This window comes from Schistocerca cancellata, chromosome 9, assembly GCF_023864275.1.
Source record: "Schistocerca cancellata isolate TAMUIC-IGC-003103 chromosome 9, iqSchCanc2.1, whole genome shotgun sequence".
Classification (NCBI taxonomy): Eukaryota; Metazoa; Arthropoda; class Insecta; order Orthoptera; family Acrididae; genus Schistocerca; species Schistocerca cancellata.
Genome location: NC_064634.1, coordinates 515,078,972 through 515,094,980, shown reverse-complemented (window position 1 = coordinate 515,094,980; position 16,009 = coordinate 515,078,972). Strand labels below are relative to the sequence as shown.

The window sequence follows — 16,009 nt, the reverse complement described above, 5'->3', positions numbered from 1 at the left end:
TCACGCCGATCACCTGCCGCCCTACCTAAAACTTCTTTCCTCATTACCTTAGCCAGCTTCATCCTGACCCACAACTTCTTCACTTTTGAAGGCCAGACATACCAACAATTAAAGGGAACAGCCATGGGTACCAGGATGGCCCCCTCGTACGCCAACCTATTCATGGGTCGCTTAGAGGAAGCCTTCTTGGTTACCCAGGCCTGCCAACCCAAAGTTTGGTACAGATTTATTGATGACATTTTCATGATCTGGACTCACAGTGAAGAAGAACTCCAGAATTTCCTCTCCAACCTCAACTCCTTTGGTTCCATCAGATTCACCTGGTCCTACTCTAAATCCCATGCCACTTTCCTTGACGTTGACCTCCACCTGTCCAATGGCCAGCTTCACACGTCCGTTCACATCAAACCCACCAACAAGCAACAGTACCTCCATTATGACAGCTGCCACCCATTCCACATCAAACGGTCCCTTCCCTACAGCCTAGGTCTTCGTGGCAAACGAATCTGCTCCAGTCCGGAATCCTTGAACCATTACACCAACAACCTGAAAACAGCTTTTGCATCCCGTAACTACCCTCCCGACCTGGTACAGAAGCAAATAACCAGAGCCACTTCCTCATCTCCTCAAACCCGGAACCTTCCACAGAAGAACCCCAAAAGTGCCCCACTTGTGACAGGATACTTTCCGGGACTGGATCAGATTCTGAATGTGGCTCTCCAGCAGGGATACGACTTCCTCAAATCCTGCCCTGAAATGAGATCCATCCTTCATGAAATCCTCCCCACTCCACCAAGAGTGTCTTTCCGCCGTCCACCTAACCTTCGTAACCTCTTAGTTCATCCCTATGAAATCCCCAAACCACCTTCCCTACCCTCTGGCTCCTACCCCTGTAACCGCCCCCGGTGTAAAACCTGTCCCATGCACCCTCCCACCACCACCTATTCCAGTCCTGTAACCCGGAAGGTGTACACGATCAAAGGCAGAGCCACGTGTGAAAGCACCCACGTGATTTACCAACTGACCTGCCTACACTGTGAAGCGTTCTATGTGGGAATGACCAGCAACAAACTGTCCATTCGCATGAATGGACACAGGCAGACAGTGTTTGTTGGTAATGAGGATCACCCTGTGGCTAAACATGCCTTGGTGCACGGCCAGCACATCTTGGCACAGTGTTACACCGTCCGGGTTATCTGGATACTTCCCACTAACACCAACCTGTCAGAACTCCGGAGATGGGAACTTGCCCTTCAGCATATCCTCTCTTCTCGCTATCCGCCAGGCCTCAATCTCCGCTAATTCCTAATTTCAATCTGCCGCCGCTCATACCTCACCTGTCTTTCAACATCATCTTTGCCTCTATACTTCCGTCCCGACTGACATCTCTGCTCAAACTCTTTGCCTTTACAAATGTCTGCTTGTGTCTTGTATGTATGGATGGATATGTGTGTGTGTGCGAGTGTATACCTGTCCTTTTTTCCCCCTAAGGTAAGTCTTTCCGCTCCCGGGATTGGAATGACTCCTTACCCTCTCCCTTAAAACCCATATCCTTTTGTCTTTCCTTCTCCTTCCCTCTTTCCTGACGAGGCAACCGTTGGTTGCGAAAGCTAGAGTTTTGTGTGTATGTTTGTGTTTATTTGTGTGTCTATCGACCTGCCAGCGCTTTTGTTGGGTAAGTCTCATCATCTTTCTTTTTAAATATATTTTTCCCACGTGGAATGTTTCCCTCTATTATATATATATATATATATGTATATATATATATATATATATATATATGATGCCTGATGATCGGTAGGCTATTCGGAACTGGTAATGGAAAATAAAAAATTGAAGAATAAAATGAGATGACTGACTGTAGTAATTTCCAAAATCCTGCATTGAGAAATGGCTTTATGTACACCGATGTGTGCCAACAACTTCCAAATGGAATTGGAGCTGTCAAAACATAAAATTGTATTTACCATATTTGTCAACTTCTTCACGTTTCTTAAAAATGTCAATATTGATGGTATATACACAAAGAGTTTAATTTTTACTGATATGAATACCACTAATCCAGCAGCTTTTGTGGCAAAACTCAGGCTTTACGCATGAATCTGAGCAACAGAAAATAACACCATGAAAATCAGAAGAAAGGGCTCGCTTGCATTTGGGTAAATATGGTAAGCAATGTGAATGTTTAACAGAATGTTTACTGTACATAGTACGTTTTTCACAATGCGATAACAGTTTGTCTACAAAATAAGGGCTGCTTCAAGGAAACCTGTGGATTTTCTCAAGCGCCCAGCTGAAGGCACATCACTGAGGTGAGCAATAACATTAACTGCCCCGTGTTAAGTAATCACTGTGCTACAATTGAAATATAAATCTCACTTTTGTATACACCAAGTTACATTACAATGTTCCCCCTAAAATTACACACTGCATTAGCAAAAAGGCAAGACCTCAATTCCACGAGTTGCATTAGCTGGTATCTTTTGGGGCAACGAGGAACATGCACATAGAAGTTTTGGCCACGCTGTGTGTATTTCCAAGGATTTCTCAGATTCCTAAGCTACACAAACAGAAAATACGTTACCTTCAATGACACACTATTGACTTAATGAATGGACACATTAATTCCATAAAAATACTCACATTGGTCTACCGCCAGCTACACGCATGACTGTATCTAGCACATAAGCTGGAGCGAAGTGCACAAAAATTGCCGAAATTCGGAAGAGAAGCAAACTGGGCAGAAACTTCAGGTGAGGGTACCACACAGCTGAGTTGAGAGGATACTTGTGGAGGTAGGTGTTCACTTGATTCTCTATCTTTGCCCAGCGGAAAGGATTGCGTGTGCTCGACGTGCAGTGGTACACCAGTACCTTATTGGGCCTGTCAAAACAAAAACAAGTCATACAAAACAACACAATAATGGAAAATCTTCCTAGAACGTAAATAATTTAGGAGCAATGGTAACAACTCACTGAACCATCTGAGTCATCCCAAAGCTAGCAAGTTTTCGGTCTCACTTAGATGCCTGTCGATACGTCATGGCCTCTAATATTGGGTGAACTGTTACCTTTGCTCCTAAATTTGATAAAAAAGAACTATTTACTATGTAAAGAAGGTTAATCTAGATTAAATCAAGAGAAAAAAAAGAAAAATATGAACACACAATGTGTGTCATTATACGTAGTACTGTAAGACTAATGACGCAACACACAAAATATTACCTGTAAAACAAAAATGTAAGCAGGAATGGGGGACATACAGACATTAGCCACAGTTCATATTCACACAGTAACACTATTTAATGAACACAGAACAAAATTCAGACTTAATTGACATTCACACACAACCCCATTTACAAATCTCTGGGGACAACAATACTGTTTCCTCAAACTATGTTTTCCTTAAAAAGAGTTTCAGCTCAATTATGACGCTGAAGACACCCAGAAACAGAAGCCAAGTATTTTTAAACCACAGAAGTTAGCAAATTTATCACACACTAAATACGTAAATAAATAAAATAATAAAATAAGAATGAAGCCGTCATCAATAAGGAAATTATTTTGGACACCACCATGCTTCACTTTGTATTGTTTTGTTTTAGGGCACAAAAACAACTTGGGTCACATGCGCCCATGTCAAAACTGTAGAACACGAAAACAAGGAGGAGTTAAAAGTGACTACATGTCACTGCCAATCAACGGAAGAGTGGACAGCTAAAACCAGGGACATAGAGAAAGGTCAATAAATTGCGCCATATGGAGAAAAAAACGAAGGTCCTGAACTGAAAATTAAATGGGATTAGCCATATTGTTATGACAGAAAAAGTAAAACATGGTCAACAGGCCGCAGTTCGTTTGCTAAAATGGCCTATAATTCAGAGAACACACGCGAGAACGTAAGCAGTTTTTTTTCCCCAAAAGGTGGGGGCGGGGGGGGGGGGGGGGGGGGGGCATTGTGGACCACAAACAGTTGTCGCAATGTGCACAAAGTGGTGGGGAAGCACCACTTAACAAATGGCGATGGCTAAAAAGACAGTGCCTACTATGCAACCTAGCTAAAATTATCTCCTCATGACAAAAGAGCTGAGAGCAGTTCGTCCAAATCGCTGGGAGAGGCTTAACGACTCAGAGCTTGTTCCTGTGAAGGGAAGGTCAGTGGTGATGCCAAAGTGATCCCACCTGCTAAAAGACAGCAACACAGAAATCATTAGAGGGAATGTAACAACTAGCAGGCTGAGGTTGATGACTGCAGCCTTGGCATCAGCATCAGCAACCTCATTACTTGTCAGATTGATGTGTCCTGCATCCCACATGAACGTCACAGTGGCTGCTCCAAGAGTGAGCAAGTGACAGCTTTTCTGGACCCACTGCAATAAGGGATGGACAGTGTACAGCACACAAACTTTGAAGTGCACTGAGAGCATCTGATCAGATGATGCAATTGAAAACCCTGTGCCGCCGGATGTACTGTGTGGCATGATACTGCGCGAAGAGCTCTACTGTAAATACTGAACAGTGTTCCGGAGACCGATAGTGAAAAATGGTGGTGCCAATTACAAAGGCACACACACGACACCACACTCAGTCCAAGAGCCATCAAGGTATATAAAGGCACTGTCATGAACCTCCATGCGGAGGTCACGAAACTAAAAGCAATGGAGTAGTGTCCTTAGGAAGCAAACAAAGGCCAAGGTGAGCACATGCCACCACACGAAGCCAAGGCGGTGAAGGGTTTACAGCCACCAAGAAAGTTGCAGGTGGCGTGATGTTAAGCTGCTGGAGCCAGAGCAAAAGTGAACTCCAGGAGGTAACAGAGAAGAAGGATGCACCACATACTGTCAATCAAGGGAGTCACTCAAGGAGGCAGCATAGGATGGGTGGCCATGTATGGCAGACAAACTGCATGCATATCTGCTGAGAAGAAAATCATAGCGGCAGGACAGTGGTAGTTCAGTAGCTTCTGCATACAGACTCACAACTGGGCTAGCGTAAAAGGCACCAGTGGCCAGATGGATGTCACGATTATAGATGGTGCTGAGACAGTGTAAGAGGGACGGACGTGCAGATGGATAAACAGAGCACCCATAATCTACTTTCAAATGGAGAAAGGCCAGTACAAACAGAGGAGGGTCGTTCAATCTGCTCCCAAGAAAGTACCACTGAGGACACTTAGAACAGTGAGTCACCGAGTACAGCGGGCTGTCAGGTAAGACGTGTGAGGACCAAGAAAGTTTCCTACCCTCAAGGAAACGGGGCAGGTGGCCACAGAAGCCCCAAGTGTACAGAGTACAGAGGATACCAGTCCTCCAGCAGGTGTCTTAGGCTTTCTCTAAATCTAAACACACAGCCACCATCTGGGATTTCCACAGAAAACCACTGATGACATGGGTGGACAAAGTGACGAGATGGTCAACTGCCGAATGGTGCACTCGAAATCCACACTGTGCAGTTGTTAGTAAATTGGGAGACTACAGCCACCAGAACAGTCGGGCATGAATCATAAGTTCCATCAATTTGCAAACACAGCTGCTAAGAGAAATGGGGCGATAGCTAGAAGGAAGGTGTTTATCCTTACTGGGCTTAACGTATTTACTCGAATCTAAGCTGCACTTTTTTTCCGGTTTTTGTAATCCAAAAACCGCCTGCGGCTTAGAATCGAGTGCAAAGCGGAAGTACTGAAAAATGTTGGTAGGTGCCGCCACAACTAACTTCTGTCATCGAATATATGTAGAGCTTCTCAGGCACAAAGATAAATACTAGCACCAAACCCTCTGTGTCAGTAAATAAATTTAAGAAAGAAGGGTGGAAGACGAGCTTTTTTTCTCCGCCCTGAGTTTCGACCACTGCATTTTCATACATTATCCAATGAAGTAAATACAAATTCCACATTGTTATCTTCGAATGTAGCAGCATTTCAATGTACTACAAAAATCCAACTGGCAAGACTGTTTGGGATGTTTGTCAATATGGCCAACTCTGCGTTCTGAATTTTTTCCTACCTGTGAGAAGAGGTGGTTGCTAATAGGAACTTTTATGAATTGTGAATCACATGCAGTATCCTCTTCACCATAATAATAATAATAATAATAATATAAACATTTTGCCATGTATTCTTTCATGTTTGCTGCTATCTCATTTAAATCCTGTCTGTCTAATAAACTACGAAACCAGAGTGAGACAACAACAAACGTGGAAGAATATACATATCATGTCCTGTTTATATTCGTATTATTCTTATGCCGAATAGTGATACAGTCAGAAATGAAGCAAGGCAACTGATTAGATTTTTAAATCTAAGATGACTAATTTCTGTGCAGAATGTAATGTACTAAAGAGGTGTCTGCAAAGATTGTCAAATGGAGAAAATTTTTTGCTAAACTCTCGTTCAGAACATCATCTATCATACGCAGTCTATTATTTGGTTCTTGTTGATCATTATCAAAGAAAGCAGCAGTGTAAGTAACAACAAATAGCAGTCTTTTGCCATTGTTTCGCTAATGAGATGATTCCTCTCTCTCTCTCTCTCTCTCTTTTTTAAATTTTAAGTGGCGTTAGCGCGCACAAAAGCAAGCTATGCTGCGAGCGGCGACAGGTCATAAACACTCATTATCAAAATGCGACAAACAATGCATGACTCAGTATAGTAATGCATTTTCAGCTATGAGGGACATAAACACGTATAACAAAGAGAACAGCACTTATCAGATCAAAGAAAAAAAAGCAATCAATTCAAACCAGACGAAGCACGTGAAAAAGTAAGGGTACTCATATAAATACGGACAGAGCGCCTGACTCATAGCAATGGCTACCTGATAAAGCTTAACTGCTAAGCTTACGACTCGAACCAAACTGTATCGTCATTCATTCGACCTAAATTGTGTCTCATATTACAATGGACCAACTTTGTTTCGATTTGGAGGTGTGGCCTAAAACTTTTCTCTCACCTCGAATTTCGAGTCTCAGATTTCAGGTGCGGCTTAGATTCGTGAATTTTTTTTCCCCCCCTCGATTTCGAGTCATTTTTCAGGTGCGGCTTAAATTCGAGTAAATACAGTAGGTATGGGTATGACACTGGCTTCACATCAGTGTCTGGCACACATGCCCCCTGCCTAGATGCTGTTGGATGTATTAAGCAGAAAATTGGATTCAAGACTTTCTTGCAGACAGAACAACGGACCGGGAAGAAATACGAGAGCTCTAAGCGGGCATGAGGATGCAATTTTGTTTCCCGAAGGCATAGAGCAAGTGGGCACTGTAATTCTAAGAGCAGCTGTAAATCCTCTTTGTTGGAGCGAAGACTGTGAACTTTACATTGGAGGAGAATCGTGATGAGGAAAAAATGAAGGGATGTGACCTCGGCGGCTGACGAGTGCCCACCTGCAAAGCCTCGCTGCTACAGGGCCAGAGGCAGGAGGATCCCGATCTACGAGGTCCACATAAGTGTCTGCATTACTCTGTTGGCCTTAAGTGTTCAGGGCAGTAAAACAGATGGTGGTGTGCAGAGGAGATACAGAGGTCGGCCGGGCGAGGGTATCACATGGTTTTTTTTTTTTTTTTTGTTTTTTGTTTTTTGTTTTAGGGCGCACAACTTCAATGGTCATTAGCGCCCTGACGACGTTAAGAATGCACCGCGTGGCACAAGTTTAAAACAACAACTAAAAGGGAAAACACGATAAAAGACAGACTGACAGGCATAGGATTAAAAAACAGCATCATCAAATGTCCTTAGTGAGGTTTGTCAAATTGATAAAACGAAGAACACGAGCAGCTGCTCGTGGGTCATCCGCTAAAACGGCATCTAAAGTACATGGCAGGTTAAGATCGAGACGCAGTGCGTTAAAATCCGGACAGGACATTAAAATGTGGCGGACCGTCAGCAATTGCCCACATGGGCAGAACGGCGCTGGCGCAGCCGTCAGCAGATGGCGATGGCTGAACCGGCAGTGTCCAATTCTTAGCCGGGCCAAAACTACCTCCTCCCGCCGAGAAGGGTGTGAGGAGGATGTCCAAGCCACGGGAAGAGGTTTCAAGGCCCGAAGCTTGTTGGCTGTAAGGGCAGCCCAATCGGCATGCCACAGCGATAAAATGCGCCAACAAATAACCCTGCTAAAATCTGACAAAGGGACACAACAAGAAGCTGTCCGAGGCTGGAGGACCGCAGCCTTGGCCGCAGCACCTGCAACTTCGTTCCCAGGGATACCGACATGGCCAGGGACCCACATAAAGCTAACCGGAGAACCGACGTCCACCAGCTGCCGAAGAGAGCGTTGGATCCGGTGCACGAAAGCGTGAACCGGATTCGGATCACTGAGGCTCTGGAGGGCGCTCAGGGAATCGGAGCAGATGACATAAGCAGAATGTCGGTGGCGGCAGATGTAAAGAACAGCCTGGTAGAGGGCAAAGAGCTCAGCTCTGAAGACCGAACAATGGCCATGGAGCCGGTATTTGAAACTTTGTGCCCCGACAATAAAAGAACACCCGACCCCTTCATTGGTCTTAGAGCCATCTGTATAAATGAAAGTCATATTGATGAACTTCGAACGAAGTTCCACAAAACGGGAGTGGTAGACCGAACCGGGGGTAACCTCTTTTGGGAGCGAGCCGAGGTCAAGGTGAACGCGGACCTGAGCCTGGAGCCAAGGTGGCGTGTGGCTCTCGCCCACTCGAAAGGTTGCAGGGAGTGAAAAATTAAGGTGTTGAAGGAGGCGACGAAAGCGAACTCCAGGGGGTAGCAGGGCAGAGACATACAACCCGTATTGACGGTCGAGAGAGTCGTCAAAAAAGGAAAGATAAGACGGATGGTCGGGCATTGACAGTAGCCGACAGGCATACCGACAAAGCAGTATATCGCGCCAGTAGGTGAGTGGCAATTCGCCAGCGTCAGCATGAAGACTCTCTATAGGACTAGTATAAAATGCTCCGATCGCAAGTCGTAAACCCCGATGTTGTATGGAGTTGAGGCGGCGTAAGATGGATGGCCGTGCAGAGGAGTATACGAAGCTCCCATAATCCAGCTTGGAGCGGACGATCGACCGATATAGACGAAGTAGGACGGTTCGATCCGCTCCCCACAACATACCACTGAGAACATGGAGGACATTTAAAGAACGAGTACAACGGGCGGCCAAATATGACACATGTGGAGACCAGCTAAGTTTCCTGTCAAATGTAAGGCCTAAAAATTTGGTTGTCTCCACGATTGGGAGAGCAACGGGACCGAGTCGTAAGGACGGTGGGAGAAACTCTTTGTAGCGCCAGAAGTTTATACAGACCGTCTTCTCAGCAGAAAAACGGAAGCCACTGGCGACACTCCAGGAGTAAAGACGGTCAAGAGAACGCTGAAGACAGCGCTCCAGGACACGTGTACACTGCGCGCTGCAATAGATGGTAAAATCGTCCACGAAAAGGGAGCCTTATACATCAGCTGGGAGGCAATCCATTATTGGATTGATCGCGATGGCGAAGAGAGCGACGCTCAAAACTGAGCCCTGTGGCACCCCATTCTCCTGGCAAAAGGTGTCTGACAGGACAGAACCCACACGTACCCTGAACTGTCGATCCATTAAAAAGGAACGAATAAAAAGTGGGAGGCGACCGCGAAGGCCCCATGTATACATGGTGTGGAGAATGCCCGCCCTCCAACAGGTGTCGTAAGCCTTTTCCAAATCAAAGAACACAGCCGCGGTCGGGCGCTTCCGCAAGAAGTTATTCATAATGAAGGTCGACAAGGTAACCAGATGGTCAACAGCAGAGCGGCGCCTACGAAATCCACATTGTACATTGGTAAGTAGGCGTCGAGACTCTAGCAGCCAAACCAATCGAGAGTTAACCATTCGCTCCATCACTTTACAGACACAGCTGGTAAGCGAGATAGGTCGATAACTGGAAGGCAAGTGCTTGTCCTTCCCCGGCTTAGGAATCGGGACAACAATAGACTCGCGCCAGCATGCGGGAACAAGTCCCTCAATCCAGATGCGATTGTATGTACGAAGAAGAAAACCTTTACCTGCAGGAGAAAGGTTCTTCAGCATCTGAATATGAATAGAATCAGGCCCTGGAGCGGAGGACCGTGATCGGCCAAGTGCGTTTTCGAGTTCCCGCATGGTGAATGGGGCATTATAACTTTCACGATTCGAGGAGCGGAAGTTAGGTGGCCTAGCCTCCTCTGCCTGTTTGCGGGGGAGGAAGGCAGGGTGGTAATGAGCGGAGCTCGAAACCTCTGCGAAAAAGCGGCCGAAGGCATTGGAGACATCCTCAGGGGCCACAAGGACGTCATTCGCGACCGTCAAGCCAGAAACTGGTGAGCGGACCTTAGTGCCAGATAGCCGGCGCACGCTACCCCAGACAACAGAAGAAGGAGTAAAACTGTTGAAGGTGCTTGTGAAAGCAGCCCAGCTGGATTTCTTGCTTTCTTTAATAATACGACGACACTGAGCATGTAATCGTTTATAATTGATACAATTCGCCACTGTAGGGTAGCGTTTAAAGGTGCGTAAAGCACGTCGACGAGCACGTAAAGCGTCTGTACATGCTGCGGTCCACCAGGGGACCGGTACGCGACGTGGAGAAGAAGTAGGGTGAGGGATGGAATATTCAGCAGCAGCGAGAATGACTTCCGTGAGGTGTGCGACCTGACGATCGCAGCTTGTGAAGGTTTGATCCTGAAAGGTCTCCCTGGAAGAGAAGAGCCCCCAGTCTGCCTTGGAGATGGTCCAACTAGAGGAACACGGAGAGCGGGTATGCTGCAGGAGATGGATAACACATGGGAAGTGGTCGCTCGAATATGTATCAGAAAGGGCATACCACTCAAACCGGCGTGCAAGTTGGTGAGTACATATAGAGAGGTCTAAATGGGAATAGGTGTGAGATGTGTCCGAAAGAAAAGTAGGGGCGCCAGTATTGAGGCAGACAAGATTGAGCTGGTTGAAAAGGTCTGCTAACAGGGAGCCCCTCGGGCAGGATGCTGGAGAGCCCCAAAGGGGATGGTGGGCATTGAAGTCTCCAGTTAACAAAAATGGTGCAGGTAGCTGAGCAATAAGTTGCATCATGTCTGCCCTGGTAACGGCAGATGACGATGGAGTGTAAACGGTACAAATGGAAAATGTAAAAGTGGGGAGAGTAATGCGGATGGCAACTGCCTGCAGGCCGGTGTGCAACGTGATGGGATCATAGTAAATATCATCCCGGACCAGCAACATAACCCCTCCATGAGCTGGGATACCTACCACAGGGGGTAGGTCAAAACGCACAGAGGTGTAGTGTGCCAAGGCAATTTGATCGCATGGGCGTAGCTTCGTTTCCTGGAGGGCTACGACGAGCGGACGGTGCAAGCGGAGCAGCAACTTCAAGTCCTCTCGGTTGGAGCGAATGCTGCGAATATTCCAGTGAATAAGCGCCATCGTAAGAAAGAAGGGGTCACCTCGAAGGCTGCTGAGGGCCTGGCTTCGAGCGAGCACTGCCGCCGCTATCAGTAGGCGGACAGTCATCGTCCATTGGGTCTATAGGTTCATCGGCCATCTTGGGAGGATGGCCGGGAGGGGGAGCTTCCTCCGCCGGTGAACGGCCAGATGTTCCTAAATGTTCGGCTACCAGCGGTGCGGCCAGGCGAAACGGATGACGGCCTGGGGCTGGGTGGTGCAGGAGAAGAAATGCGCCGTGGCAGAGAAGGAGAACTGTGCTTCCTATGAGCCTTCTTGGAAGGACGTTTGGTGGAAGTACCGGTACCGGTCGAAGGCTGGAAGGTCGAGGTACATAGGAAGTCTGCACGGGATGGTTCCTTCTTGAAGGCCCGTGCATCAGACTTCTGGGTCTTCGCCTTAGCAGAAGCTGATGAAGGGGCTGGTGTCTGTGGGGTGATGGGAGGAAGAGGAGACGTCGACCGCGCGATCTTAGCACTGGCCGAACGGACGACCGTGGTGCTGAAGGTCAGATCGCATGTCTGGGTTGCCACCTCCCGGTAGTCCGAGGAGAGGCGAGGACAGTACTGTATTTCCCCGCTGGGAGCAGCGTGGGCTTCCTACTAGCCAATAGCTTGCGAGCAGCCGAGGTGGACACTTTCTCTTTGACCCGAATTTCTTGGATACAGCGTTCTTCCTTATAGACAGGACAGTCGCGGGAGGATGCGGCATGGTCACCCTGACAGTTCACACAACGAGGAGACAGAGGTGGACAGTCACCCTCATGGGCATCCCTGCCACAAGTGACACATTTAGCCGCATTGGAACAAGACTGTCGAGTGTGATTGAAACGCTGACACTGGTAGCAGCGCGTAGGTGTCGGGACATAGGGGCGAACAGAAATAACCTCGTAGCCCGCCTTGATGCGCGATGGCAGCTTAACACTATCGAAGGTCAAGAAAAGTGTCCGGGTCGGTACAAGGTCATTGTTGACCTTTTTCATGACCCTATGGACAGCCGTCACGCCCTGCTCAGCGAGGAAAGATTGAATCTCCTCGTCAGTCAATCCGTCGAGGGAGCTAGTATAGACTACACCACGAGACGAATTCAAAGTTCGGTTGGCCTCCACCCAGACAGGGAACGTGTACAGGAGTGTGGCCCGAAGCAGTTTTTGTGCCTGAAAGGCGCTCTCAGTTTCTAGTAATAAGGTACCGTTACGCAACCTGGTACAAGATTTGACAGATCCGGCTATGGCATCTACGCCCTTCTGGATAACGAAAGGGTTGACAGAGGAAAAATCCTTTCCGTCCTCAGATCGAGAAACGACGAGGAACTGTGGGGCAGGCGGTAGTACTTTTGTCACTGGTGGCTGGTCACATTTCCGTTTTTGGGCAGAAGTCGAGAGAGATGGAGTGAAATCCATTGCGGAGGAATCCCCCATGATTGCCAGCGTCTCCGATGGCGCGCTCCTTCCTTGTGGGGACCCTCTCAGAGGGCACTCCCGCCTTAGGTGAATGTTTACACCTCAGGTCACACCTCCCGAGAAACAGACGGAGGGACCAATCGGCATGGTCAGAAGGTATCAGCTCAGGCAATCACCCCTCCCCGGGCCTGGCCTTTACCATGGGGTACGCGCGTGCCTTACATGTCTACCCAGGGCGGGGAATTACGCGTTACCCCGTCACCGGCTACGCGTGCGAACGCGTGGGTCGGCCTTCAGGCACGCACAGGGAGGAAGGAACGAAGAAGAGGAAAAAGAAGAGAGAGAGGGAGGAAGAGGACAGACTGTCTCAAACGCCGAGGCGGAGACCAGAGAAGGCAAGGAGAAGAAGGCAATGAGGAGGCAAGGAGAAGTCAAGGGAAAGAGTAAGGAAGACAGTGAGGTGGAGAAGAGCAAAGAAAGGAACCAACCAAAGGAAGGAAGAAACGAGAAGTGAAAAACCAAAAAGACCACAATTATAGGTCGTGGAACCGTCCGTCTCCGGACGCAGGCGCTAACTACCCCCGTGAGGGGGATGGACTCCTTTTAGTCGCCTCTTACGACAGGCAGGAATACCTCGGGCCTATTCTAATCCCCGGACCCGCAGGGGGGATCACATGGCTGACACCATCAAAGAGGATCTTCAAATCAGTGAAGCAGTAGACCATTTGCCTTTGTTTGACTTCTTGGAGTCTTTCCAGATGGCAGAGGAAGACTCAGATGCTGGGTGGATGGATGGACTTAGGAAGTCTTCACGAGAGTATCCCTTCTGTCCTTTCCGGCCTGCCAGTTGTGTAGCTGGTGAGTTCACCCCTTGAGGCGAAAGTTTGGTGGCGTGTTGCACAGCGGGAGGATGAGATGGGGACGGTACCGTGACGCTAGGCGATTTCACCACCGCAGTGCTAAATTTGAGGTCGATTGTTTGCATGGCCACGTCCTTCGTGGAGCGAGACGTAGCAATAACAGTACTGCAGGTGCCAAATTGTAGAACACGAGGTATCTGACTAGCCGACTTGTAAGCAACTGGGTAAAGCACTTTTTCCTTCACCTGGATCTCCTGGACTGCCCACTTATTGAGATATGTGGGACAACTGCAGGAGCAGGTGGCTCGGTCGCCACTGCATTTGATCCAGCGGGGAGAAGGAGGCAGGACGTAGTCTCCAGAAGCAAAGTGTCATTGCGTAAATCAGAGCAGTATTTTTCAGGGCCAGCAATTGATCATTGGCCTCATTCCATGCGCGTTTTACAGCCGTCGATTGTGAAGATGAGTGGTCATTGCGAGAAAATCACCCACGATTGCCAACGACTCTAATGGTGCACTCCTTCCCACTGGGGATCCCCTCCAGAAGGGGGCACACCCACCTTGGGTGATTGTTCGTACCTAAGATCACACCTCCCAAACACCTAACAGAGGGACCAATTGGCAATCTGGGAAGGTAGCAGCTCAGGAAATCACCCCTCCCTGGGCCCGGCCTGTACCAGGGCGTATGTGCGAACCCTATCTGTTGACCCAGGGCTGGGAATTACGCATAACCCAGTCACTTATTATGCATCAGATGCGTGGGCTGGCCTTCAGGAGCGCACAGGGAGGAAAAAGAGAAAGAAGAACCTCAAATGCCGAAGCGGACGAAAGATAGGAAGAGGTGAACGAAGAAAGAAAAAAGGAATGAAAAACAATGGAGAGTATTCTGATATTGACAACCAAAAACGCAGAATACATTTCCACAAACAGCCCAGACATGTTTCCCCAAGGGAGAGGGAAAAAACCGCAAGAGGACAGACATGCAGCATGGAAGGCAAAAGATGCTACAAATGTTGGGGCCGAATGGTAGCCAAGCACAAACCTGCCAAAGAGCGGCGAGCCCCCTGGGGGGACCACCACGCTTTGCTAGGCGTCATCTAACTGGGGGTGGTATGCCACTGCCTTCCTCTGACCTTTGAAATGACTTCCTTTGCCAGTTATAGTGGGACCTACACTAACTACGAGCTGAGGTGCAACTCAGTTTTTTTTCACATTAATAAGCATTGCCGAGGCGAAAGCAGTAATAAGTGACATATAAAAATCTTACGACTGACTGGAGACTGGATGTGGTACCTTTGGATACATAGTCTGGCACTTTACCACTGAGCCATCAATGTGCGATTAACTAAAATATGGCCTTTTATAATGGATGACATATTGTCATGAGAGACACTGCAACTGTATGAACTTTTTTAAATAATTATTCTAAAAGTCTCATTTGTAAATAGTCTCACTTCGTAACTAGTTTCGTTCACATTTAATGATGATCTTTAGATATACAAATGAAACAGAATAAACACCAAATAACCATTTCTATAGATAACATAGATTTAAAATATTTAAAATAGTTAAGCTGTACCTTATTAATCACATGTTTCAACAGGAAAGCAACAGCAGTAGAGCACACTTCTGGCAATATTCCATGGCATCATTTTACTAAACCCACTATGCATCATACAGAGCCATGTATCATGGTTGGTGGGTAGTGGAGGAGAAATGGGGGAGACAGAGAGGGAAAGCAATTACACTGTGTGGTATTAAAATTTAATAAAAGTAACTTAAAACTAAAAATCAATTTAGATAATGCACCAAACAATGATACATGAAGCATTTCATTAAAATTCAAACTCTCATTAAATTACAACACTGACTAAAATATTGAGTGCACACAGTTTTCACCAGAGGGCATGTGCGGTATGTTTCCTGCTTGTGTGCACTGAGCTTAGCCTGAGGCCACATTGCCACTGAGTGAGTCTGCCATCATCAAGTGTGCGCTGTTGCAGTGATCTTCTGCTGAGTGAGGCTGTAGCACAGCTGGGGGGTTTCTCCTGACTGTACTACCAGAGTATGTTATCAAAATTCTGGAACTACACTGAATTTTTGAAGTCACACTGAAAATTGAGTATTTTAACTGGTGTTTTCAGATGATGTCCACACATTTCCAAAATGTTCAAAAAATATCCCTTAGGTGCTGTGTGTAAACACTTAGATGTTCTCCATATGAGGTCTTTGTATTCTGTAGACAAGTGTATTCTTTGAAACTTTTCGTGCTCTTCTAGATGGAGTGCCTCCTGTTAAAACATAGTCTGTGCCACCTAAATTTCATGGG

At 47.2% G+C, this 16,009-nt stretch overlaps 1 protein-coding gene across 3 annotated transcripts in view; it reads right to left on the bottom strand.

Annotated features, from left to right (window-relative positions):
- LOC126100698 (putative fatty acyl-CoA reductase CG8306) overlaps positions 1-16,009 on the bottom strand; it is a 225,221-nt gene that overhangs the window by 40,633 nt on the left and 168,579 nt on the right. For all 3 annotated transcript variants that reach the window (XM_049911314.1, XM_049911313.1, XM_049911315.1), the window contains exon 7: positions 2,644-2,883. In XM_049911314.1, coding sequence (XP_049767271.1) covers positions 2,644-2,883 — 240 coding nt within the window. The remainder of the gene's footprint in view (positions 1-2,643; positions 2,884-16,009) is intronic.